Source organism: Solanum verrucosum, unplaced genomic scaffold, assembly GCF_900185275.1.
Source record: "Solanum verrucosum unplaced genomic scaffold, falcon-dt-bn FXZP01000261.1, whole genome shotgun sequence".
In the NCBI taxonomy this organism is placed as follows: domain Eukaryota; kingdom Viridiplantae; phylum Streptophyta; class Magnoliopsida; order Solanales; family Solanaceae; genus Solanum; species Solanum verrucosum.
This window is the reverse complement of record NW_026019969.1, coordinates 14313518-14339493: the sequence shown is the minus strand read 5'-3', so window position 1 is coordinate 14339493 and position 25976 is coordinate 14313518. Positions and strand designations below refer to the sequence as shown.

The following is a 25976-nucleotide window of genomic DNA, read 5'->3' as shown; positions in this document are numbered from 1 at the left end:
ACCAAATGTATACCAATTGAATATAACATTAACTTGTTTTAGACTGACTAATTCTGTTGAAATCTCAATTACATGTTGGTTTTTTAAATTTTCCAACGGGATATCAGTTCGATACTAAATGTATGCCAATTGGGTACAAAATTAACTAGTTTTAGGCTGACTAATTTAGTTGAAATCTCAATTACGTACTTTTTCAATTTTTCCAATTGAATATCAATTAGATACCAAATGTATGTTAATTGAGTACATCATTAACTAGTTTTAGTTAGCTAATTCATTTGAAATATCAATTTCATGTTTTTTCAATTTTTCCAATGGAATATCAGTTCGATACCAAATATATACAGATTAGATACAACATTAACTAGTTTTAGGTTGGCTAGTACACATAATAAATGTTATGAAATTATAATTCATTAACTTAAAATACAAAATAAATAAAAAAACATGAGTTTGTCACAATAAAACGACCAAATCAAAAAAAAAATTATGTCTTTTTTTTCAGCAGGGTAATTTGAACATGTCATCCAGTTGTGTCCCTCTCGATGACATGTACTACACGTAACCTTAGACCTCTTGAGCTTCACATCAGCAAGCCCTTTCCAACGTTCAAGTTGTGGTCTTCCTACATTTCTTTTTGAAACAGGTGGCAATAATTTATGCTCTGACACTCTTTGAATTGAATATTTTTCTATTCCATCATAAATTATTGTGTCGTTATTACAGGATACAAAAGTACAAATAACTTTTATACATATGTTATATCAATATAAGAATTTCATACCATTTTTATGCATACTTTTTATACCTATTTCATGCCAAAAGTAAACACTGATTCATACCAGATTCATGCAAAAAAGAATACGAAATCCTACAATTTATAAGTAGTAATTATATTTTATTAAATAAACAATATATCAATTTCATCCCACTATTATGCACAATTCCAACCAATATAATGCCAAAAATAGAAATTGAATCATACCAGATTCGTGCCATAAAAATTATAAATTTTCATACAAATTTGATCTTACTATTATACCCGTTTCATACAAAATTTACGTCAATTTTTATACCAGAACCATATCAAAAAATTAATAATACTTCTAACAATTAATTGTCATTTATTAGATAAATAGTATACGAAATTCATTCCAATATAATGCCAAAATCGTACCAACATGATATAACCAATATACCAATTTCAAAAAAAAATTATGTAATTTTTTTAACCAGAAACATACAAAAAAATGAATGTTCATACCAAAATCTATACCAATTTCAAAAAAAATTTATGTAATGTTCATACGTCATAATTAAACCTATTATACACAAACAAAATCTGAATAATTTTTTAAGTAACCAGTATACACAATTCATTCAAATATAAGTCCAAAATTGTACAAAAATGGTATGACAAGTATACCAATTAGAAATAAATTCTATGTAATTTATTTTTACCAGAAACCATAAATTAAAAAAAATTCATACCAAAATCTTTTGCATTTTCAAACAAATATTATGTAATCTAAAAAAAAAGTGTTCATACCAAAAACGTCACAATTAAATTCTATTATACACAACCAAAATCCGAAAACTTCTTTCCAGTATCATTGTTCTTAATTTTATTTTTTTTAAGCTTGAGTTGTATAACAATACAAATAAAAAATTGCAAAGAACACCAATATGAAGGATCCCATCTACCACCGTGTGCTTATTAATATTGATAAGAAGTCGTCCATTACAACACAAATGAAAATTATTGGATAAAATCAACTGAAACTAGTTGTGACTGACGACAAATTACAGAAAAAATTGAGAGGAGAGATAAACGTTTGAAAATAATAATAATAATAATATGTTTTTTGAATGAAATTTAATTGATTTGAGTAAAAAAAGGAAAACAAATATTCCTTTTTTTATGAATCTCCTAATTTTATGGCACATATTAATTATCATTAATGAATTCAAAATTAATTACTACTAACATATCCGTAATTACTACTAAAAAAAAAATCTGCTTTTTGAATTACTGTTAACTGATTGAGTAAAAAAAGGAAAACAAATATTCATACTTTGTTTTGAATTTCCTTAATTTATGGCAACTATCAATTATCCTTAATGTATTCAAATTAATTAATATAACTTTATCCATTTTTTTTCCTTTTAATAATTTTTAAAAATTATTTTTTACAATTATTTTAAAACTCTATTTTTTTTTATAAATTGTTACAACCTGAAATTTTTTATTGTTACAACTTAAAAGTATTATGATACTGTCATAGCTTGAAAATATTAGTCTTATATATGTCATTTATAAAATTTTCACATTTAAAAATACAAGAAAAAAGGCAAGATTGATTTCTTTTTCTATCCTAACAATAGTTTAACATTATAATCATCTCTAAGTGCAAACTTTATTGGAAGAGATATAGATACAATCAATTAACTAAGACCTTGTTCGTTTATTAAACCAACCTCTTAGATAATGACATTTTAATAAAATAAGTCTTAGCGTACGCGTTTTATGCGTCCTTTAGATCTTATAGTAATAAGAATATATTTTTTTAAATAGTAATATTTGAAAGATACATTTATTTAATAATATACTGTAAATATTTAGAAATAAATTATGAATTTCAAATTAATAAATGATCATGTATAAGAGTACGATTCAATACAATATTTCTTCTTACAAATTGTTCTATTACTCATTTCCTTGAACAAAAGTATCATAAAAAAACCTTATTTGCTTAATCTACATCTATAATTACTTATCTTTACATAAATTAAAATAAAAGAAATAGTGTAGCTTTAACTGAAAAAAGTATATTTAGTGACAATTTTATTTATCATAATTTTTTTAATAAAGTGAAAATCAACATTTCTTAGAATTTATTTGTAAAAAATTGTGTTGAAACTTAGAGCAATAGTTGTATTACCTTTACTCTTTAGCCGTCTTCTTAGACTTTACCTAATTTCTGTCGAACTTAAAAAAAAAAAAAAAAAAGACTAAGAAGAAGAAAGAGAAAACGAAATTAATTACTTTCTACTTTTTAGTAGTCTTCATTATTTTCATTTCTATTATTTTAAAAAAAACGTGAACACTTCTACCATAAATTTTAAAAAATAAAACAATAGAAGTTTCTTCTCATATTACTCCCCCATCTCCATACATTTCTATTTATACGTTGTTCTTAATGAGAAAATAGATATTTCTACATACTTGTCATTTCACAAATCAATTTAAAAAAGACATTACTTTTTTTTATATTTTAACATTGAGAGTTATTAGTCTTGAAAATATGAATTTGATCAATATAAGAAAACTAAATACTTATTTGATGTTCATTGATCAATTTAATTAATTCATATTCATTTATCGAAAATTTATTTCAAAATAACACTAAATAAGGTACAATGATAAAGTTAAGTATTGTATGGTGAAACTTTTATTTTTCTTTCCATGGAAGTGATCAAGTTCGATTTCCATTACCACACATTTGAGGCTCACTTCTGTGTGAATTGAAGATTCTCATGTTTTAATTAACAGTGCCATTCAATCAGCACGCACATGAACATATGATCGTCCAAAGTGACAAAATTGATACTAACTAATATTGTGAATGCACTTACATTTGTTTTCTCAAAAAAAAAAAAACCGATCACATAATGTGCTAGTTAAAACTCTGTTATTTCTTCCTTGGTATCTGTATTTATCTTCTATCTCTTATGTTGAAATTGAAAACTCTTCTTCCTTCAATAATCTTTGTTGTCTTGCAATAAATGCCTCAACAGTTTTCCTGAATTCGACACTGCTCAGCCCATCCGAGGTTGTTGTTGTCATCGCTGGTTTTACACTGTCAGTGCCTATATTTTTCAAGCAACCAACTGTAGCTGACCTCATCATTCTTTTTCTAGTTTTTTTCTCATCATGAGCCAAACGTAAGGAGTTTTCCGAATGACTACGATGAATTCTCTTTTCTAATCGCCTTTCTGCTACAATGCTCTGTTCACAATTAGTCTCTTCAACCAAAATGCTCTGTTCACAATTTGCCTCTGGATATGAGGTTGTTGGTTTTACACTGTCAATGTCTATATTTTTCAAGCATCCAACTGTAGGTGACCTGATAATTATTTTTCTAGTTTTTTTCTCATCACGAGACAAACATAAAAAGTTTTCCGAATGACTACGATGAATTCTCTTTTCTAATCGCCTTTCTGCCAGTTTCCTCTGTTTCTTGCTCTGTTCACAATTAGTCTCTTCAACCAAAATGCTCTGTTTTTTACAGCAAGCCTCGTTGTTCATCGAATATTTTTGCTTGTACTCATCGAATTTAACGTTGTCCGCGGCAGATGAATGTCCTGATTTGAAGAAGAGGATGATGACAATTATGTTTACAAGAACAAAGACGAATCGAGGACTAATGAGGGTGACACCAAATCCCTTGACATAATCTGTCGAGAGTGGCAATTGAATGGAAAATCTTGAGATTATGGTGAAAAATATGCAGAAAACGATGAACATTGTCACTCTTTGACGCTTTTTGTATCTTAACTTAGCATTTGCTTTCTCCAATTTGATGTTGTGGAAATTTAAGGATTCCATGTGTATTATTTTCACTCGAAACCAAAAATTAATTTGGATTAAGGAGAAAAGGATGTTAATCTTTTATGTTTGTTGTTGAGATTCAGGGGATTTTATGTGGGAGTATATATAGCTAACAAGTATTGTTTTTTTTTTTCTTCTTCTTTCTCATTTTTTGTTAATTGTTGAACTTAGATGCTTGTCGTTTTCACTTTTATCTTTTTCTTTATAGGCTTTTTTAGGCTACATTGAAAGAGATTAATAATATCTTTCCCGAGCTACGTGACTATATTCATGAAAATAATATTAGTATCTTTTTTCTAGTGCATCTTTTTCTGATTAATAATTTTATATGTTTATGACCTTTATTTGTTAGATAAAGTATGCACACTTCTACATGTGTTCTATATTCACGTTATTCACACCTACCAAATATATTTATAACCTTCCATAATGATAATTTTCTCAATTTGTGTATTGAAATTGTTATTAGTACTCCATTTGTTTTAATTTGTTTGTCTACAAAAAGTCTAAGAAAGTAAAGAAGACTTTAAATACTATATTTTAAACGAAAATTAAGTGCATTAAAATGTCATTTAATTTTATGATTTTAAACATATAATATGAAAAGTTAGCATTAAAGAGTTGCCAAAAACTAGAAGAGACACTTTTTTTTAAAACAACGTAAAGTAAAACAAACAAATTGAATTTAGAGAAATATTAAGTTTTCTTCTAATCAGACATATTCGTGGAAGTCATATATGAATATCAAATATTAATTTAACTTTTTTTTATAATAACTAATAATTGTCCAAATAATACCTTGTATTATCAGGCTAAAGCAACATGCCAAAATAGGTAAGTATGATTAGCACACTGTACTTGTAATAATTGTTAAATATATTAAGTATATGCTTAATTAGCATAGTGTACGTCTGTACCGGGGTAATAATTATTTTTTTCCCTTTTTTAATAAGCTTACTTGAGACATGGAAACTTCCCATAATACATGTGTTAGTTAATATATTTGCAAGTGTATATATTTTATTGGAAACCCCACTCTCCTTCCTTACAAACTAAGAAATTGTTATTTGCCGCATGCCAGTTCTCCTACTATTATTTTTTGTTATAAAAGTTACACAAAAAATATATAAAGAATTGTCAGATCAATTATTTCTTTTATGTCTCCTTGTGATTCAAATTCATAATCTTAAAATTGAAAGTGAGTGAAATTTGATATCCCAACAACTCCTTCAATCTTACTTTTTGTCTATTCAGTATTTTACTTAAGTCTTTTCAAAACTTGAGTAATTTAAATTTGTGTCAAAATTTTCAATTAAAATATAGTATCCATATTGAAGCAATTTCATTTCAAAAGCTCAGATCTAAAATCTTTAACTAGAGATATAATAACATTTACAATCATACCTAAATCTTTACCGGTCAGACTAATTTTTATGTTTATATTATAATTATATTAATTCAATAAAGACTGCTTTGTTCTTTGAGTTCGGCAAAGGTTTTCCCAATAAAGTTAGCAATTCTTAAATCAACAACACTACTAATTTTAAGAAGTCTTTTTTTCCTTAAATTTTGTATCTAATCAAATAGTGTTATATAAATTGAAACGGAAGTAATATAATATTAAGCATTGAAATTTTAAAACAGTAATGTGAACATTTAGTTCAAATGAAAGAACTTTCCGGTATGATATTTGAGACCGTCAAAGGGGCAGCATTTCGTTATAAAGCAAAAGGAAGCAATAGAAACCACTTCTTTTTAATTTTATTTTTTTCTCATAAAGGAAACCACACAATTCTCACTTTTAACATCTCACTATTACACGGACAAAATCATTGAACTTGTCCCCATATTCTCACCTTTTGAATTTTTTAGATTTGGAGTGTGTTTGGTTTTTCTCATGTTTGGTTGGGTTAGATGTTTTGGAAAAAAAATTTCAAACCAACTCATTTTTCTCAAATTTAAGGAAAATTACTTTCCTTCAAAACTTAAGGAAAACATTTTTCAAAACTCTCATCCAACTTCAAACTACAATTACTTTTTTGTTGAAAAAATCAATTTATTTTGTCCCTACCCTCCAACCAACCCCCCCTCCCCCCAAAAAAATAAATAAATTAAAGCTTGTTTTTAAATTCAATTTTTTTACCCATCCTCACCCCTACCCCTACCCCCACCCCCTCCCAAAAAAAATAAAAAATATTTTTAAAAGATATTTCTAATTTCAATTTTTTTATTGTTTTTAAAAAATATTTTCAACTTCAATTTTTTATTTTTTCATCCCAATCCTTGATCACCCACGCCCCCTCCTCGGCCTGCCCCCCCCCCCTCCCCCAAAAAAAAATAAAATTTGAGTTTGTTTTTAAAAAATATTTTCAACTTCAAAATTTTATTTTTTCACCCCTACACTCGATCCCCCCTCCCCCAACCCACCCACTCCCTACTCGCCACCCCTACCCAAAAAAAATAATTTAAGTTTGTTTTTAAAAAATATTTTCAATTTCAAAATTTCATTTTTTCACCCTACCTTGACCCCCCCCTCACGCACCTCCTACCCATCCCCCCCCCCCCCCCCCCAAAATAAAATAAAATAAAGTTTGTTTTTAAAAAATATTTTCAACTTCAAAATTTTAATTTTTCACCCTACCCTTGACCCCCCCCCCCTCACCTCCTACCCAACCCCTCACCTCCAAAAAAAAATTCAAGTTTGTTTTTAAAAATATTTTCAATTTCAAAATTTCATTTTTTCATTCCTACCCTCGACCCCTCATCCACCCACTCCCTACCAGCCCCCTCACCCCCCAAAAAAAAAAAATATTTAAGTTTGTATTTATAAAATATTTTCAATTTCAAAATTTCATTTTTTCACCCCTACCCTCGACCCCCCACCCACCCCCTACCAACCCCCCTCCCCACCACCACCCCAAAAAATAATTTTAAGTTTGTTTTTCAAAAATATTTTCAATTTCAAAATTTCATTTTTTTCACCCTTACCTAGCCCCCCCACCCCACCCACCCCCTACCAGCACCCCCCCCCACCACCCCCCAAAAAAATAATTTATGTTTGTTTTTAAAAAATATTTTCAACTTCAAAATTTTATTTTTTCACCCCAACCTTCGACCCCCTACCAGCCCCCCGCCCCACCCACCCACCTCCCAAAAAAAAAATTAAATTTGTTTTTAAAAAATATTTTTAATTTCAAAAATTATTTTCTACCCTAGTAAAAATAAAAGATATTTCTCAAAAAAAACTCATTCATAAATCAAATACTAAAAATCTTTTTCGAAAAATATTTTCTACTCAATAACCAAACATGAGAAAATAAGTCAAAAATCAACTTATTTTCCTTCATACCAAACACACCCTTGATTAGTAATTATCTTCTCAATATTAAACGAATAAAAATCATGGCGATTAAATATAGGAAAAAAATTATAATTAGACATACTTCACTAAAACAAATATTATTATTACCTATATTACATATTTTATCACTAATTAAGAGTTTTAAAATATTACATATATTGAGTAAAATACACTTCGATACATGTATTTTTGCTACCATATACACAAAAATAGAAAGAGAGGCAAGCGAGATCGGGGAGGGAGGCGAACGAGATTAGTATATATCTCAAATACATGTGAACTACACTAGATACATACTACATATATATAGCTCAGTTATCAGCTACATGAGAAAGTGGTGAGCGAGATTTGTATACATATGAATTCACTTGGATACGATGTATCTTAGAACAAATTACACCTAATTTTATCCCTATGTATTTGAAGGTACCAAAACTTGGCAAGATACATAATATTACTAACTAAAGTGTATATAAGTAATTAGCTCCTGGATTTATGCAAGTTAACTTTAAATATACTACAATTTTATTTTTTTAAAATAGTTAATGGAAATAGCTATAAACTTACATTTGTTTTCTTAACTATTTTTTTTTTCCCGATCACCTAATGTGTTAGTGATATTTTTTCAAGATATCTCTTTATTTAAAACTTGAAAACTCTTCTTCCTTCAATAATCTTTGTTGTCTTGCAATAAAGGCCTCAATAGTTTTCCTGAATTCGACATTGCTCATCCCATCCTCTGGATATGAAGTTGTTGGTTTTACAGTGTCAGTGTCTATATTTTTTCAAGCATCCAACTGTAGCGGACCTCATTATTCTTTTTCTAGTTTTTTTCTCATCATGAGCCAAACATAAAGAGTTTTCCGAGTGACTTCGATGAATTCTCTTTTCTAATCGTCTTTCTGCTACAATGCTCTGTTTCCTCTGTTTTTTGCTCTGTTCATAATAAGCCTCTTTGTTCATCGAATATTTTTGCATGTACTCATCATACAAATTGAATTTAACGTTGTCCATGGAACCATCTTTAGCGGATGAATGTCCTGATTTGAAGAAGAGGATGATAACAATGGCGTTTATAAGGACAAAGACGAATCGCGAACTAATGAGGGTGACATCAAATCCCTTGAAATAATCTGGTAATTTTTGAGTGGAAAATCTTGAGATTACGACGAAAAATATACAGAATTCGATGAATCGAAACAACATTGTTACTCTTTGACGTTTTTTGTACCTTATCATGGCATTTGCTTTCTCTGATTTGATGTTGTGGAAATTTAAGGATTCCATGCTTATTCAAATGAGTTTTGATTAAGGAAATGATTTTGTTTTTTAAATTCTGGGGATTTTAGGGGTAACGTGGGAGTATATATATAGGCTATACAAGTATATATTTTTTTTCATTTTTTTGTTAATGGTTGAAATAGATGCTTGTCGTTTTCACTTTTTCTTTTTAGGCTTCATTGAAAGATACCAATAAATTTCTTAATATTTTTTTTCCAAGCTGCGTGACTAATAAATGAGAATAATTTAATTTTTTTGAGTGCAGCTTCTTTTAGATTAATATATATATATATATATATATATTGTTGTTCTTTTTTTTGTTTTATCGATTGAGAGACAGTTTAGGTTATGTAACAGTATTTTTTTTCTTCCAAATTTCCAATTATTCCATTGTCTCTGTGTTTACTACAAGTGGTTATAATATTTCATACTGTTTAGAACAATGGTTATAATAATTTTGAATATGGTATAAGTAGAAGTTACACAAATCTTGCTAGTTAATGACCTAATTATTTAGGTATTTTATCAGATTTTGGTGCCTTAAGATTCGTATATATATATATATATAGATATATATATATATATATTAAATTTAGGTGTAATTTGTTCTAAATACATTGTATCTAAGTGAATTTGCATGTATTTGACAAATATGACAAATCTCGTTCGCCCCTCTCTTATGTATCTAGTGTGTATCTGGTAGCAAAAATACAAGTATCTAAGTATATTTAATTCAATCGATGATAGAAAACTTTTAATTAGTGGTAAAAAAGTATATGTAATAATGAAGTATGTTTAATTAGATAGTTTTTCCTTAAATTATTATATATTTAATCTTATTTCTTAATGAGAAAACTTATGTCTAGGTGTTCATATCTTATTGGACACCCACCTTCTTCCTTACAAACTAAGAAACTCTCACAAGAAAAATATGTAGTACTGTATCTTTTTATTATTATTATTATTATTATGGTGGTGGGCTCATAATGGTCGGATCAATGTTACCTCCTTTTGTTTTTTATTCATATTTTATTTTAAGGCACGATTAATTTAAATTTGTAATAAAAATTACCTTTTTTTTTTATTAAGGGGTCATATCGAGGACGATTTCAAATCTAAAATCTTTAATTACAGATGCATAAACTTTTATCACTATACCATAATCTTTAATAGTAGTCACTAGTTATATTGATTTTTATTTTACAATATTTCAATAAAATACTATTGTTTTGTTCTTTGAGTTTCTGAAAAGCCCTCCCCAGTAAAGTAAGCAATTCTTAAACCTAAACAGCACTCTCTTGTAGTGGAGTTTCTTTTTAATAAATAATACCCCGCGATTTTATAGCAAATTAAATAATATAATTTTAAGCATTATAAATTTAAGGAAAAGCACATATTACTTATTCATTTATAATTAACTTTGAATATATATACATTCTTTGATATAAAATAATATAAATATTTAATGCAAATAAAATAATTTTCGGATATGATATTTGTGACCGCGATGGAGACAACAAAGGGGCCAACATTTTCGTTATAAAGCAAAAGGAAGCAAAAGAAGCCACTTCTTTTTTATTTTATTTTTTTCCTCATAAAAGAAACCACACAATTAATATCTCACAACTACATGCATAAAATCATTGAGCTTGCACCCCATATTTTTAACTTTGATTTAGGTAAAATAGTCCGAGAGACCCTTATATTTAGGTTTGTTTCGATTTAAGTATTCAGTTGGTAACGTCATAGGTAAAAGAGTGCAGTTAACAATTCGAGTCAAGTATAAAGATATCTCATGTTATTGCTCAATAATATAAGAATAAAAATCATGGCAATTAATAGTTGGTGGAAGTAGCTAACTCAATAATGTTATGTACTCACAATATTGCTATCCATGAAACTTTTAGATTTTGGATAGATATAAATGGCAAGGAGTGGACAATGTCATTAAAGGATTTAATTATGTCAAAAACTTCAAATAGTGGTGATTAAGATTATTAGTTAAAGAAATAATCTTGCTTCAGATATTAATCCTGAGATGGTTAGACCTTAAAAATTTTAGTTTGTAGATGTTGACATAGAAATTTAATTTGTATTCATGTTTTTAGAATTTTGTACTCAGACCACTTTAGTTATGTGATGTGTTGAGTTAGATTTGTAAAAATTAAACTTCATACACAATGTTTGTGATGTGTTGAGTTAGATTTGTAAAAATTAAACTTCATACACAATGTTTGAAATTACATATGACTGAAGTTCATTCATTTTTATCTAAAGATAAAACCTTGTATACAATGTTTCAAGTTAGACTTTATTAAGATTAAAGATATACACAAATTAATTAGATAAAACCTTGTATACAATCTTTCAAGTTAGACTTTATTAAGATTAAAGACATACACAAATTAATTAGAGACGTCTCGGGTATTTCAAAGTAGATACACATGTAAAAAAATAAATATACACAAGTTAATTAGAGACGTCTTGGCTTCTTGGGTATGCATGCACTTTACCTGCTATACAGAGTTTGTTAAAGTATAATTGGGTCGGTCCATCGAGTGGGCCAATTTAATGAATGATTGGGCTTGAGGGCGGCTTAGAAGCCCACATCTCTGGCCTCCATTTGCTTTTTTTTTTAAAAGAAAAAAAAAATCTCTAAAGGATATTTATTTGCTTAATTATTTACATTATCAAACTTAGAGCTGTCAAAACGGGCTTAGCCTAAGGGGCTGGCCCAACCCAACCCGTTATTAGGGTAGGGTTGGGTTAGAATTTTTTAAGACCATTTAAAATTTGGGATTATAAGTCTTTGGCCCTTGAGGCTTGATTGGGGCCGGGCCGGGGTCAACCCATGAACCAAAACTTTTTATTTAAGGATAACTTACAATAATCTCACTAGTATATAATCTAATTACTTAAATACACACTATATTGTAATATTATGAATCTTATCAGATTTTGGTACGTCTAGATACATGTATCTCGAATTATATGGACTCACAATTAGGTTAATTTGTTCTAGATACACTCTATCCAAGTAGATTTGCATGTATCTCGGATACATAGACAAATCTCGCTCCCTCACTTCACCATCTTGCTTGTCACTCTCTTATCTCGCTAGCGTATCTGGTATGCGAGATACATGCTAATTACACTAGATTTTTTGCTACTGTTATTGAAATAACACCATTGTTTGCCATATTTGATTTGAAAATCTTCTCATTTTCTTGATGTTATAGAATTATAAGTTTGAAAAGAAAAAAAAAAAAAGGGCTAGCCCGCCCCCAGCCCTCGACCCTTCTAGGGTTGGGTTGGGTTGAGAATTTTTTAGGCCCTTCCAAATGAAGGGTTGGCCCGCCCTATCCCTTCAAATTCTTTGGCCCTCAAGGCTTGGCCCGGATAGGGCTGGGCCAGCCCTTTTTGACAGCTCTAATCAAATTGTTTGATGGATCAGTGGGAAACATTCTCCCCTTTAACAACACCCTAAAAAAATGGAAATTTGATGGACTCTAAAATTGTAAATATAATTTTGATAAATTAATAAATTGATATATTAAGTCGTAGAAAAACAAAAGATAAATATACTTTTCTTTTTTCTTTTGATCATGCTCTAAAACGATCAAAATTTTAAATGAATCAAAGGAAAGTCTTTTGATCTTTGATTCCCAATAATCGAGGGAGGCCAGGTGATTTGACGGAAATAGAAGGCAATAGGATTCAAGACATTATGTAATTCGGCTTAGTTAATCAAATCATGTCTTAAAGCAATTATAACATTCTGTCTAATTCTCTAATTGCAAAGTTTTGCTTCTAAAAGGGCCTTTTTAGGAAAAGATAAGGATAGTATGAATTAACTAAGACCTAAGTTTGTTTATTAAATCAAACTTAATTAGGTCTTAATCAACTATTAAGTACTAATTAACTATGCAACAAGATGCTTTACTTCTTCTAACTCTTAAGACTGGCAAGGCGGCATGGATGATTATTTTTTTATTTTTTTTCATTTGGTGTTCAATACCCATATTAAAATCCGATTAAATTTGGATTCGCATTGGGAAGTCCCATATTGGAGCTAAAATGCTCCCTAACAAAGGTGACTCCATATCCAGGAGACTCAAACACGAGACCTCTAGTTAAAGATGATTGAGTACTTACCAATCCATCACAACACTTGTTGATAGATATAAATGATTTGTTGACATGAGGATACTGATTAATTTTTTGAAATTACAGTAGTAATATTTGAATGACATACTTAATCAATGTGACATATATTATAAGTAATTAATGTTGATTTGCAGAGTAGATTAGAGTATTTTATTTTCGGGTTGATCCAAATTTTTAACTCATTTTATTTTTAATAAATAATTTACAGTTATAAATTTTAAGGGAGGGTGAAAATAAAAAGTTGAAATTGAAAATATTTTTTTTAAAATGATTTTTTTTTTTGGGGGGGGGGGGGAGGTCGGGGTGAGGGTGGGGTAAAAAATAAAAAAATTTGAAGTTGAAAAATAAGCTTTAAATTTATTTTTTCAACAAAAAAAATTTGTAATTTGAAGTTGGAGGAAAGTTTTTGGAAAATGTTTTCCCTAATTTTTAAGGAAAGTCATTTTCCTTAAATTTGAGGAAAATGAGTTGATTTGGAAAACATTTTACCCAAATAAACATGAGAAAATTGAAAAACATTTTCCGAAAAATATTTTCCTTCATACCAAACACACCCTATATAAAGACCTACTTTACAAAAGGTTTTATTAATCGAATACAGATTTTACTAGCGCCAAGATTTGATAATCAAAACATTCATTTCAATTTTGAAGAATCTTTAATGTTTCTTTCATTTGCTACTTCTAACATGAGGAAATTTGCTACAAAATTGCTAAATTAGAGCTAAAGGAGGATGATTCTTCAATAAACGCCATGGTGTATTAAGGAGTAAAATTTGGACTTTGAATGGCAATCGGCGATGATAGGAGATATCTTATTACTGATGAAGAACTTGTACTGCTTGAAATTAATCGATGAAATATTTCGAGCGATTACCCTATATATTTTAATCGTACGTGAACAACAGAGGAAAGCTATTCTTATCTTAAAGAGAAGATGCAGTAAGTTAATACAAGTGTTTTTCTAGTACTACTCTTTGTTTTGTCATTGCTTGTATTATCATAAATAGTACTAACAAGCTTTGGAATGCAACTAACTGACTGGCTTGATCAAGGAATTTTCTTGTACTGTTTCCAGTAGTCTTTATTCGTTGCATCCATCGAGATCAGTGTTTGATTAGTTTGAATGTCATTTCGTTCGTAATCCAATTTCATGTGAATATTAATTCTACTGATTTTTTTGTAATATTTCAAGTAATTTAGCCATGGCTGCAAACAACTCTTGTACAAACTTCCGATTTCAAGAAAATCAAGATCCTAGATGTTGTTCCATTGAATAATACTGATCAATTCTGACTTACAGGTTTGTGCGTGGTTATCTTGTATTTTAATCATAGGAGCGGGAGCGCTAGAGTTTTAGTTAGAGTTCAATCAAAATTCAATCAAAATATTCCGAGACATATGATGTTGCATTGATGAAATACTGGAAGAAAAAACAAGAGCAATAGAGGAGGAGATATAATCGATTTGGAAAATGAATTATGTTACATGAGGGAAACTTACTGTCACGGACTTAGAGTCTCACTAAAGTGCCGTGCGGCACTCGATAACTTACTCACTATTCTTTCAAGATCTTGTAAGCCCAAGTAAGCCTTTGAAATTAAGATCGCTAAGAGAATGTAAAGAAAGACTTAGAAAGACTTGGAAGAAGGCTTTGTATTTGCTTGATACTTTACAACTTGGTTGATGATTTTGCAAATGGAATGCCCTCTATTTATACTACTCCCTAAGAGACTAAGTGTAAATAATAATTACTTTACAAGTCCCTACAATATTTACACTTTAGTACACATTCTAGAATTCTCTATAATTTCTAGGGAATTCTAAAACATTCTCGAAAATATCTAGGGGTTTCTAGAGTTCTCCATAAGCCTCTCCATAACTCTAGATTCTTCTCCCCTATTCCGATGCCGAATTTAAACGGTGAAGTGGCAGAATATGACATCAGCATCAGCTTTTATATATATAGTTATAGAGATGAAATTACAATATATCCTAACCCACTAACTGAATATTTCCACATTAATCATCGAGGTAACTAACTAATGAATTAGTTAATCAGCAGTAGATAACTTAGCATTTGAACAATGTTGCATTAATCTAGAGATGTTTGATTTGACGGTGTGATATGTATGAACTATCTATCCAAAACTCGTAAGTTGTTTTTTTCTAAAATTCAAAATGCGTAAACTTAAAATTGTTACAATAGGTAATCCGACGGCCTTGATATTTTTCATTTTATATGTGCAATTAGACATTAATTATCATTAGGTGAACAATCATGTTTAGTGTACATAAAATTAATTAATTTATTCTAAAAAATCTATTTTGCATGAATTTATCAGAGAGAAGATTATGGTGCCAGCTGATAAGCAATTCATCACATTGATATATTACTAGTACCTTGTTTGGTACACTTTGCTAACGTATATATAACTAATGCTTGTATTAGTAGTAATATACTCTATTGTGTATTAGAGAGTGTATTACTAATATCATGCATGAATTTCTATGCATTAGTAATGCATGGGTTCTAATACATACATTAGCATTATTAAAGACACAATTGCCCTCAAAAACTTTTTATACATCCTTCCCACAATATTTGTGGAGGGTATATTTATAAACAAATATTTTTTTCTAAAAAATTATACAATGCATAATATTTTTAGTACACCGAACCAAACATTGTATAAAAAAAAATTCAAGGCAATGAAGCGATATCAGGCGGTTTAAGTTTAACCTATAGAAATGTCAACCGGCTCCGCCTCATCCAGCATAATAGTTTTTAAGAAAAAAATTCAATCCACCCCACTCACTGATCCGCATAAATCCGATCCGCCGCGCTCCGCATGGATATATTATTATTTTTTCTGCATAAATTTTCCCATTTTAGTATGATTTACTGGCTGCTATTACAAATTTAAATTTTTATTACATTGTGAATTTAAACTCGTAGATATTTATCTATCATAGTGTTGAAGTATATATATGATTATGTATCCATACTTAAATGTCTTAGTATAGTGTTGGATCTTGGCTTATCCTTGTGTTTGTTGCAACTTCAGTTTTACTAATAGTAAAACTTATAAAGTTTGGACTATAGCTGCTTTAACAATGGAGATAAGGAGTTTTGGGGGAACAGAAATTTTTTGAAACTCTAGAAGATCAAACATGGGGTTGCCTTTTATGTTATCACAATAGAAAATGACAAATAAATACAAATCAATTATTTCTCTTCTTTAGAACATCTCTGCTGCAAATAGTGTTGTGGAAAATAAGTTGATTTGTGTGATATGAACTATATTGTAAATGGAGGCAGATTCAAAATTTAAACTTTAAGATTGAACTCACTACACACGAAATTATGGGTGTTTGAAGTTCTTGTATTAGTTTTTGTTAATTGTTATATATAGTTTTCATGCTGAACAACTCTAGTCTATATAAATAATAGAAGAACTTAGGGGTCTTTTGGTGTGAAGGGTAAACATAAATAGTTTTGGGATAAATATTTAGTGGCACTTAATTTGGTGTTTGATTGAGAAGTTTGGGATAACTTATTACAGGATTAATAAATAGCAGCAGGATAAGTTATTCCTCCCAAAGGGTGGTATAACAATCCCATCACAATTTGTGATGGGATAAACTTATTAAATGACAAAACTACCCTCAAACTTACTCCAGCTTTAGCTGTTGTTTTAGTTGTAGTTTTGGTTGGTTTGTTGTAGGGATTACTGCAATTTTGGTCAAGTTTCTGGGTTAGTATGAAGATGCAAGTTTATGTTATTCCAGGCCTATTGTTCCTTTGCTAGATGAACTAGCTTTTTCTATTGCTTTGATGCAAAGCTTTTGTTTCAGTTTTGACAAATATTTTAGTGAATATTTACTGAAATTTTACTCCCGCTTTAGCTGTTGTTTTAGTTATAGTTTTGGTTGTTTTTCTATCTTGGATGAATTGGGTAGTTAAATTGAGTTTTAACTAAAACTCTACGAAAAAATATATACAAAAAGCTAAATAAGAGGTATTTTTGTAATCAAATCCCTTATTTTAGGAAGTATGCAATGGTTATTATTTTTAGTACAACAAACCAAACAATCAATAAAAAATAATGTCAGAATAACTATTTCAAGTATAACTAATTCTAGCATAACTTGTATTCAAACCAAACGATAGAAAAACGAAGAAATGGGCTTTTAAGCCCATTGTCTGTTTGGACCGTCATAATCTCAATCACGAGAGACGGCTGGCTGATTCACGTAAAAGGCCTCTTTAGGCCCATTTATTTTTTATTTTATTTTGGGTTAAAAATTAGCTATATAGTCATAATATCTAACATATTTAGTCAAAACAATAACACTTTAAAATATTTATTTAAAATGACAGAATGTCAATATTTTCAAAAATAATTTGTATTCACATTTTATTATTTATATTTCCTTTTATTAATCAAAAGAGTCCATAATTGGATCAATTTCTAACCAATAACAAATTAAAAATAAAAAATCAAATACAAAACTATCCATTATATCTTCCCACATCTTAGACGTTTCCCACTTTTCACGTTTTGCAATTAAAGTTTTTGTTTTCCCCCAATTTTCACGCTCTTAGATTCTCTTTCTTCAAGTTTTTGCTCACATTGAAACACAAGGTATTCAAAGCTCGATTCTTCAACAAAATTGGTGGATTAATTCAAGGGATTAATCGGTTGGTAAAAAAAATTTAGAGATTAATTCAAGAAATTTTGAATTTGGTAAAGGTAATATCGATTAGTTATTTAGATTTCTTTTGATTTGTTTTCAATATCACCGTCTATGATTTTATTTAGAATTGTACATATTACGGATTTTCAGTTAATTTTGTTTATTTTTATTCAAGTTTGTTTACATATTCATCTAATATTTATGTATTTCAGATTTTTAGTCGTTTAAAATTTTTTTTTCTAATTTCGTTTTAATATTTCAGAAATTCCTCCAAGACGTGATTACTAGCATATGAATGGTGGTTAGAATCTCTTCATGGTATTGGCACTAAGGGATCTGGGATCAATTTCAATGACCCCATTAAAGGTGCCACAAGTTTCCCCCAAGTTATTCTTAATGCAGTTGCTTTCAATAGAACTTTGTGGCATTGGATTGAATCGGCTATTGCATTTGAGGCAAAGGCTATGTACAATACGAGATTCATTTCAATATGGATGCTAAATTGTATGTCAAATTGATCTGTAGTTCTTGAAGAATCATATTTGTATTCATTTATTTTTTTCACAGCGTAATGTATTTTTTTCAAAATTTTATATCCTTTCCTAAATTGTATTCATTCCAATATATATGTGTATTTGTATTCATTATGATTTTCATGCTTGGATTTGTATAATGACATTTGTATTTCTTTATTAGTTTGTATTCATTCCAATAAGTATGCCAAATGAAATACAAATTATTAAAATTTCGTTGACAAACAACTTTGGAAGAAGAATTCCCAATTCAAATTTCGATATAATCGGTGTTCTCCAAAACTGAAACTTTCTTTTTTTATTATGTTTTCATCATAATTGTATATCAACAACTTTTGCATTTTATTTGCTCACTTTACCATTCAAATTAAAACTTAAAACTAATATTTTACTTTCATAGTGAAAACTAAAAATTGTATCCGAGTGATCAAAATTGTATTACATAACTGCCAAATATATTTTTCTTTTATTTATTACAAAAATGTTACTGATTGTATCCCAATATAATCTAATCATTACAAATAAATACGAATTAAGAAAGGATACAAACTTTTTTGTATTCATTTTGCGTTTGAAATACAAAATGATATTGAAATACATAATTATTTTTGGAATACAAACTGAGCTAGAAAAATAGTTGCTACAATTTTAAAGTGAAATACTAATAAAATAACAAAACTGGATATTGTAATATAAATACAATTATTTTAATACAACTTATTCTATGTTTTTCGAAAACAATATTTTCAGTGAAATAATAATAATATAACAAACTGGAATATAAATACATTTTAGTTTGAATATAACTTAATTGTATCGAATACTTAAATGTATCCAGCAATCACTTCAAGTCAACAAAAATCTGTATACAACCTCTAATTAGTTGATGTTTTTTACTCCTTAGTTGTACGCTGTCCAGAATTGTTATGCTTGTATCCCTGTATTACAAAACATTCGTAAAATGCTATAAATCCCAATACATAGAAAGATTTCACTGATTTAATCAGGAAAAAAAAATAACAATTATACTCGACATAAGCGAATATTTCATCCAAACAAGAAAAAAATTGAAAAAAATACCTGATTGTTTTTCAATTGTTCACTGGATGCGACAAATTTATAGTCCTCAATTTTGAAAATTTTCGTTTCCAAAATTATGCCGTATTCAACTTGAGGAATCTTTGAAAGCTATAAGATGAATGATTTGGAAGACAAACTAAATTATTTTTAAAAATAATTGATGTTCTTAAGAAGAAAGAAAAAAAAGTCTCGATAGAAAGAAGGAGATTTATAATTTTTTCAAAAGGTAACTGATTTGTATTTAAAACCTTTTTTACCTTTTTTGAATTTTTTCGTTCCATGATTTTCTCTTTTCTGTTATTCATTTTTGTATTCTTTCAAATTAATCAAAATAAAATAAATACATAACTAATCTATTAACAAACTAAAATAATGACATTTTTAATAAATAATGAAACTGTTGCTAAGGAGTCCCACTAAAAGATAAAATATTGTTATTTTGAAAATTTTCCCAAAAATGTTTTGTAATACAAGTCATTTGGTTGGAGGGACAAAAACAAATACTTAACAATTTCTGAATAAAAAGTTGTATTATTGTATCTCCATTTGGTTATGAATATTACCTACTTCTATTATATATATATATATATATATATATTGTAATCAAATATTTTAAAACAAATTCAATTTTTTGAAAGGATTAATATTTGAAACGTGATCATGTAAATATTTTTGTTCTTTTTATTTCTAAATTCAGTTGGATACAACAATTGATAGGAGTCGAATTCTTGGACCCCTGCACCTATTTTAGTGGAGCAAAAATCATGATGCTGTAACACATTTATTATCACTTATCACTATGCCATTTTCTGTAATCCCTTTCGTTATTAATTTCGTATCAGAACAAAATTATGAAATCATATAATATATGAAACACTCTTATATATTATTTTTACAAAGTAGGGATAAAGTTGTGTACATATTATCTATTCTAAATTTCACATATGTGATTTCGCTAAATTGATCAGGTTGTGTTTGTATGGAGGAGGAAAATATTTTTTCTATGAAGCCAAGCTCCTTAAAAATGAGGAAAATGATAAGTTGCATAAGTGACGTTTCAAGTTTACTGTCTCCTCTCCACCCAGCCAACTCCCTAACCCATCCCCAAACCCTTACTTTCCCATCTATACCCACCTCCAAAACGTGTTGGAATAATTAATGTTCTCTTGCTTACTCACCAAACATTAAAAAGTAAATATGAAATTATTTATTTTCCAAGAAAACATTATTTAGGAAACTAATAATGCCATGAAGTTCTAAAAATACTAAAAACATGAGTCATTTTAAAAAAATTACTAATCAGAATTCTTACTTTAATCTTGCGCTCTTTTAAAACCATAGTCCAGGTACAATTCAGTGGTAACACAATTTGTCTTACACCTTTATTAATTAACATTTACCTCTTTTTGAAACCATAATTTAAGTCACAGATTCAGAAGAAAATGAATTATAGAACGATGGATGAACAATAAAATGGGCTGACATCTGGGTTGGGCCCAGTAACAAATTGTCCAATGATAGGGACTCACCACGAGCTTCTTTTATATCAACCGTTCATAGGCTTTCAATTATGTTTAATCCGTTTAAAAAAGAATGTTTATTTTTATTTTTTAATTAACTTTCACATATTTAAAATTATAAAATTAAATGAAAATTTTGTATTACGTATTTTTAATTTTAAATTAAAAAAATCTATAAGAATCTTGATTTTTTAGATTTGATGTCGTTAAAACGAAATAAATAAATTAAAACGGAGGAAGAATTTAGCACAATTCATTGTGAGCCGTTGACGCTTCTCTCTTTGCACAGGGGATAATAATAATAATACTACTACTAATAATAGAGAATTTGGCAGCGTATGATAAGGAACCGTTGTTTCATTCTTCTGCAATTTTGGGTCCCATTCTTTTTCCGGAGGACTAGCCAAGATATCATAAATTAAATATATGTCAAAGATATTTTGCATAAAGGAAAAAAATAATTGATTTTAAATAATAATATTGGAATTGTTATACAATTCGTTATACTATATGGAATTGTTGTCGTTAGTACATCACACAAAATAATATAAACTTTCTTATAAGTAGACAGTATTATTGATGTACTAAAAACAACTCAGCGAAAGTAGTATAACCAGAAATATAAATAATTATGTATTTATTATTATTATTTTGAAATAAACTGTAAAATAAACAAGCACACATATATAGACCCGCCCATCTACGGAGTCAAGTCTAGTGAGCCTCGAGTTAATACTTATCTAGTTAGACAAAGACCAGATAAAAAATGCATACTTTCTACCTTTAAAAAAAAATATGTAATCATATTTAACTTCTCCCTAATTACATTTTGAACTTATTGTATAACATAATTGATAATCACATTTTATCCTTGAAATTTTTTCTTATTGTCAATTATTTTTATCAATTATTATGTACTTATTTTTCAAAATTTTACTATTTTTTTTAAATAGTAAATTTACAATTACTTTCTACTTATTGATTTGTCTAATTCAACTTCAGTTTGTCTAATTCACATACTCTAGTTTTAATTTTATTTTTAATACTTCTAGAATAGTTTTGAAACCTTCAAAACTATAATCAATAAAAACAAATCTAAGAACTAAACATTTGTAGTGTTATATAATGTATAATAATTTATTTATATTTATTGTGTCTTACAAAATATTACAAGAAATATTATACTATCAATTGAAAAAAAAATGAACAATAAAAAATAGGCAGAGTATTTTTCTATAGAAAAATGGTAAACTTTTAGTAATGTTTATAGGAGCAGATATTATTTTTAAGTACCTAGAAGTCTACATTACAAACTAAATATTACTATATTAATTATATAAACTTGAGTTTTGAATCTATGTTTCTAAAATTATATATTATTTAAATATTTTTCATATATAACAATATAATTTTATGTTCGGTAAATAAAAAAAAAAGAAACAATACCACATAATAAACAGGGAGTGAAAAAACAGTATAAATAATGTAATTATTTGTTGAATAATAATCACCCGCTTAAATAGTGTTACTTCATTTGGAGAACTTGATCAGAAAACTTTTTTATATATATAAATCAATGCAGTAAAATTATCTTTAGCAAAATAATCTATTTAGTCTTTAGATTATATGAATAGCAGAAGTGAGTAAATGACATACATATAAATATGGAAAGATGGGTGGAATCTTCCAAGTTGTGAAAGAAGACAAACACATTTTTACATTAAATCTTCAATTATCTAACTAATCTCTAACATGCATTGTCTCACTGTCTCCTTCACAATCCACTCCTAATTAATTCCATCTTTATTTATTTTTCAAGGTCTTTAGCTAATTAATTCAACAAATACCCAATAAAATGATAGTGTTTGAGTCAATTTAAGTACCTTCAACTTAATTTATATCACTTTATATGAATCATACGAACTGTCTCCATGGTAAAAATGTCAAATTGGGAAACGATCGACATCAATGCCAAAATACTAAGTGGCATACACTAATAAAGTATATAACATTATCAATTCAGAGGCGGCTCTAAGGCTTGGGAAATTTGAACGACCCAAATTTATTTAAATTATTATTATTAATTTTATTATATATTAATATAATTTATATAAATAAAATTGTTATTGTATATTTTTTATTATTATTTGTTTGAGAGTAATTTTTATCAATAAGTTCATAAATTCTCATAATATTTTCACTCATTATTTGATATATTTGTTTAAACTTCTAATTTTAAATTTTATCCTTTTTATATAGGAACTAAGTTATATATATTGATAACATAATGAATTTTTTTCAATCTTTTCTTAAACTACGTGAACACAAAGATATTCATGCATAAGTTTTCTTTTCGTTTTAATTTAATATATTATATGAAAATTTTATAATTTGTTTTAGATATTCACGTGCTACTTAATGAAATGAATTATATCATTTAAAAAGAATTATATCATTTAAATTGATCAGAAATTTGGATATTTTTGTTAGTATACATGCTCAAAACTTCAACTATTAAGTTATGTATGTTCTTTTCTTTTTCTTATTTGTGATGATAGCCAAATTAAAATTACAATTTGAGTTTTGAAGCTTAACATCGATAATCCATCACTCTTATTTTTTGTACTCTTCTTCTTCTTCCTTTCTTTCTTTTTTTTTTTTTTTTTTTTGTGAAATTTGATATTTTTTGTCTTAAATGATTAATCTATTGTGTAGAAAATAGATTTTCTTGTTAGTATATAAATTTTATAAAATAAATTTAAAGGCATCTTAATATAATTTTGTCTTAAGCCACGAAATTTGCCATAAAATTTGTTCCGCCACCCCTGATTATCATCATAAATTATATTTGAAGATTTTGGTCTGGAATTGTCAGCTAATCTCCAAGTAAATAATGTCTGACATAATTTGGACCCTACCAAATATTTAACGGACAAAGATTAATATAACACTATAGTATATAAAATGACATTCATGAGTGTGAAATTGTATATAGTGTGCATATTTTACTATTTTCTTGCAAATCACATGGTTCATATAACTCAATATTAGCAATGAAAAGACAGGTGTTTGGCCTGTAATGGGTCTCTATTGTCCAGATCTTGGTGGACCCTACCTACTATGACGTCTGTCAATTAATCTTGGAAAAATAACTGTTGCACGACTTTTCCAGTCTAATTTTCAGTGATTTATTTAATAATGACTAAGTTTTATCACTTTTATAATGACAAAAAGGATTTCTTACTACTCCCTCGGCAAGCAACTTTCCTTCTTTTGCCCTCTCTCCTGCCCTTTACTTTAGGGCATGGAATTTTGGAGTGAATGAGTGCAACAAAACAAGGAAATAAAGCGTTGGTATTCCCTAATGAGTAGCTTTAGGAGAGAAAGGTCCCCCTTATATTCTCCATCCTATTTTATATTAATTGAATTGATGGGCCAATCGTATCAAACATTCATTTTAAATTTTGAACGATAAAAAAAGTCTCATGAGAATTTTATCAAAGTAAAATATGAAAAAAATGATTATCAAGTAAAAGTGAACAAAAAGAGTAATATGAAGATTTTATCAAATATTTATCTTAATTAAATTTTGAACGATAAAAAAAGCTTCGTAAAGAATATTTTATCAAAGTAAAACATGATTATCAAGTAAAAGTGGACAAAGGGAGTAATATGAAGATTTATCATGTATTTAAAAGCTCAATAGTGATTATAATTTGAGGGACTAAATAAATTTAAAGAGTTGTTAATATATTCCGAGAAAATAAAATATTGTATACATCTACTATATTATAAAAGGGAGTTTAGGTCCAATTCTACTATATTATATTCAAGATTGAGACTTTTTTCAATCTTGAATATTATATATTATATTTATTATATAGTAAAACTTGGGCATAAACTCCCTTTTAAAATAATATAGAATATGTATGTATATATATTTATATATATCTCACAAATGAAAAAGTGTCAATCAAGGAAGCAACATATATCATTTACAAATGACTTAGAAAACTTTAAAATATTTAAAAGCTATATAATAAAATAGGTTGACTCTTAGAATTCTATCAGGTTCACATATATTGGGATAGAAAAAATAACACATATCATTTTAATATTACCAAAAAAGTATTATAAATAATAATAATTAACAACTTAAAATATCTGAAAGACATTTTAAAAGGGTTAATTTTGTAATTTTATCCATATCACATAAATTAGGACAAAGTGACCAGTAATGTACATTATTTCAAAGTTACATAAAAATATTATAAATCACAATAATTAATAACTTCAAACATTTAAAAAAAAATATGAAAATTTGGATGACTCTCCATATTTCATTTGTGTCACATAAATTGAGACAACAAAAATAACATATATTGGGTCCATTTTAATTTATTTGTCTTATTTTTTATTTTTTTATATTTAAAAAATGCGTAAAAATACTATAAATCATAATAATTGACATAAAATATGTTTTGAAAAAAAATACAAAAAATTTCACTGATTCTTGAAGTGAATCTATCGTAAAAATACTATAAATCATGATAATTGACAACATAAAATATTTCAAAAATGTTGTATGTGAGTAGTCTTATTATGCCTTAAATAGCGTCAAAGAAAGTACAGGTTTGTGATAAAAAACTTATTCATTTATCCACGCAAACAATTGCTTCAAAAACTCGATTATTAGCCCCAAAATATACCATTTATATTATT

The 25976-nt window shown here is 27.9% G+C and overlaps 2 protein-coding genes and 1 pseudogene across 3 annotated transcripts in view; all 3 read right to left on the bottom strand.

Moving 5' to 3' along the window:
• The window catches only part of LOC125816710 (protein CASPARIAN STRIP INTEGRITY FACTOR 1), a 123789-nt gene extending 99117 nt beyond the window's left edge, over positions 1–24672 (bottom strand). For both annotated transcript variants that reach the window (XM_049496333.1, XM_049496334.1), the window contains exon 1: positions 24666–24672. The gene's annotated coding sequence lies outside the window, so the exon portion shown is untranslated. The remainder of the gene's footprint in view (positions 1–24665) is intronic.
• Positions 3731–4609, bottom strand: LOC125816695 (uncharacterized). The gene is made up of 2 exons (XM_049496321.1): positions 4308–4609; positions 3731–4055 (listed from the first exon to the last, which is right to left on the bottom strand). The coding sequence occupies exons 1-2, from the start codon at positions 4607–4609 to the stop codon at positions 3731–3733; spliced, it is 627 nt and encodes a 208-aa protein (XP_049352278.1).
• LOC125815099 (uncharacterized) lies at positions 8612–9292 on the bottom strand (annotated as a pseudogene).
• Positions 24673–25976: the final 1304 nt, after the last annotated feature.

Coding starts and splice junctions, on each gene's coding strand:
- LOC125816695 (XM_049496321.1), bottom strand. CDS start 4,609: ATGGAATCCTTAAATTTCCACAACATCAAATTGGAGAAAGCAAATGCT. Junction 4,056..4,307: donor TACAAGCAAAAATATTCGAT/GAACAACGAGGC, acceptor ATATCCAGAGGC/AAATTGTGAACAGAGCATTT.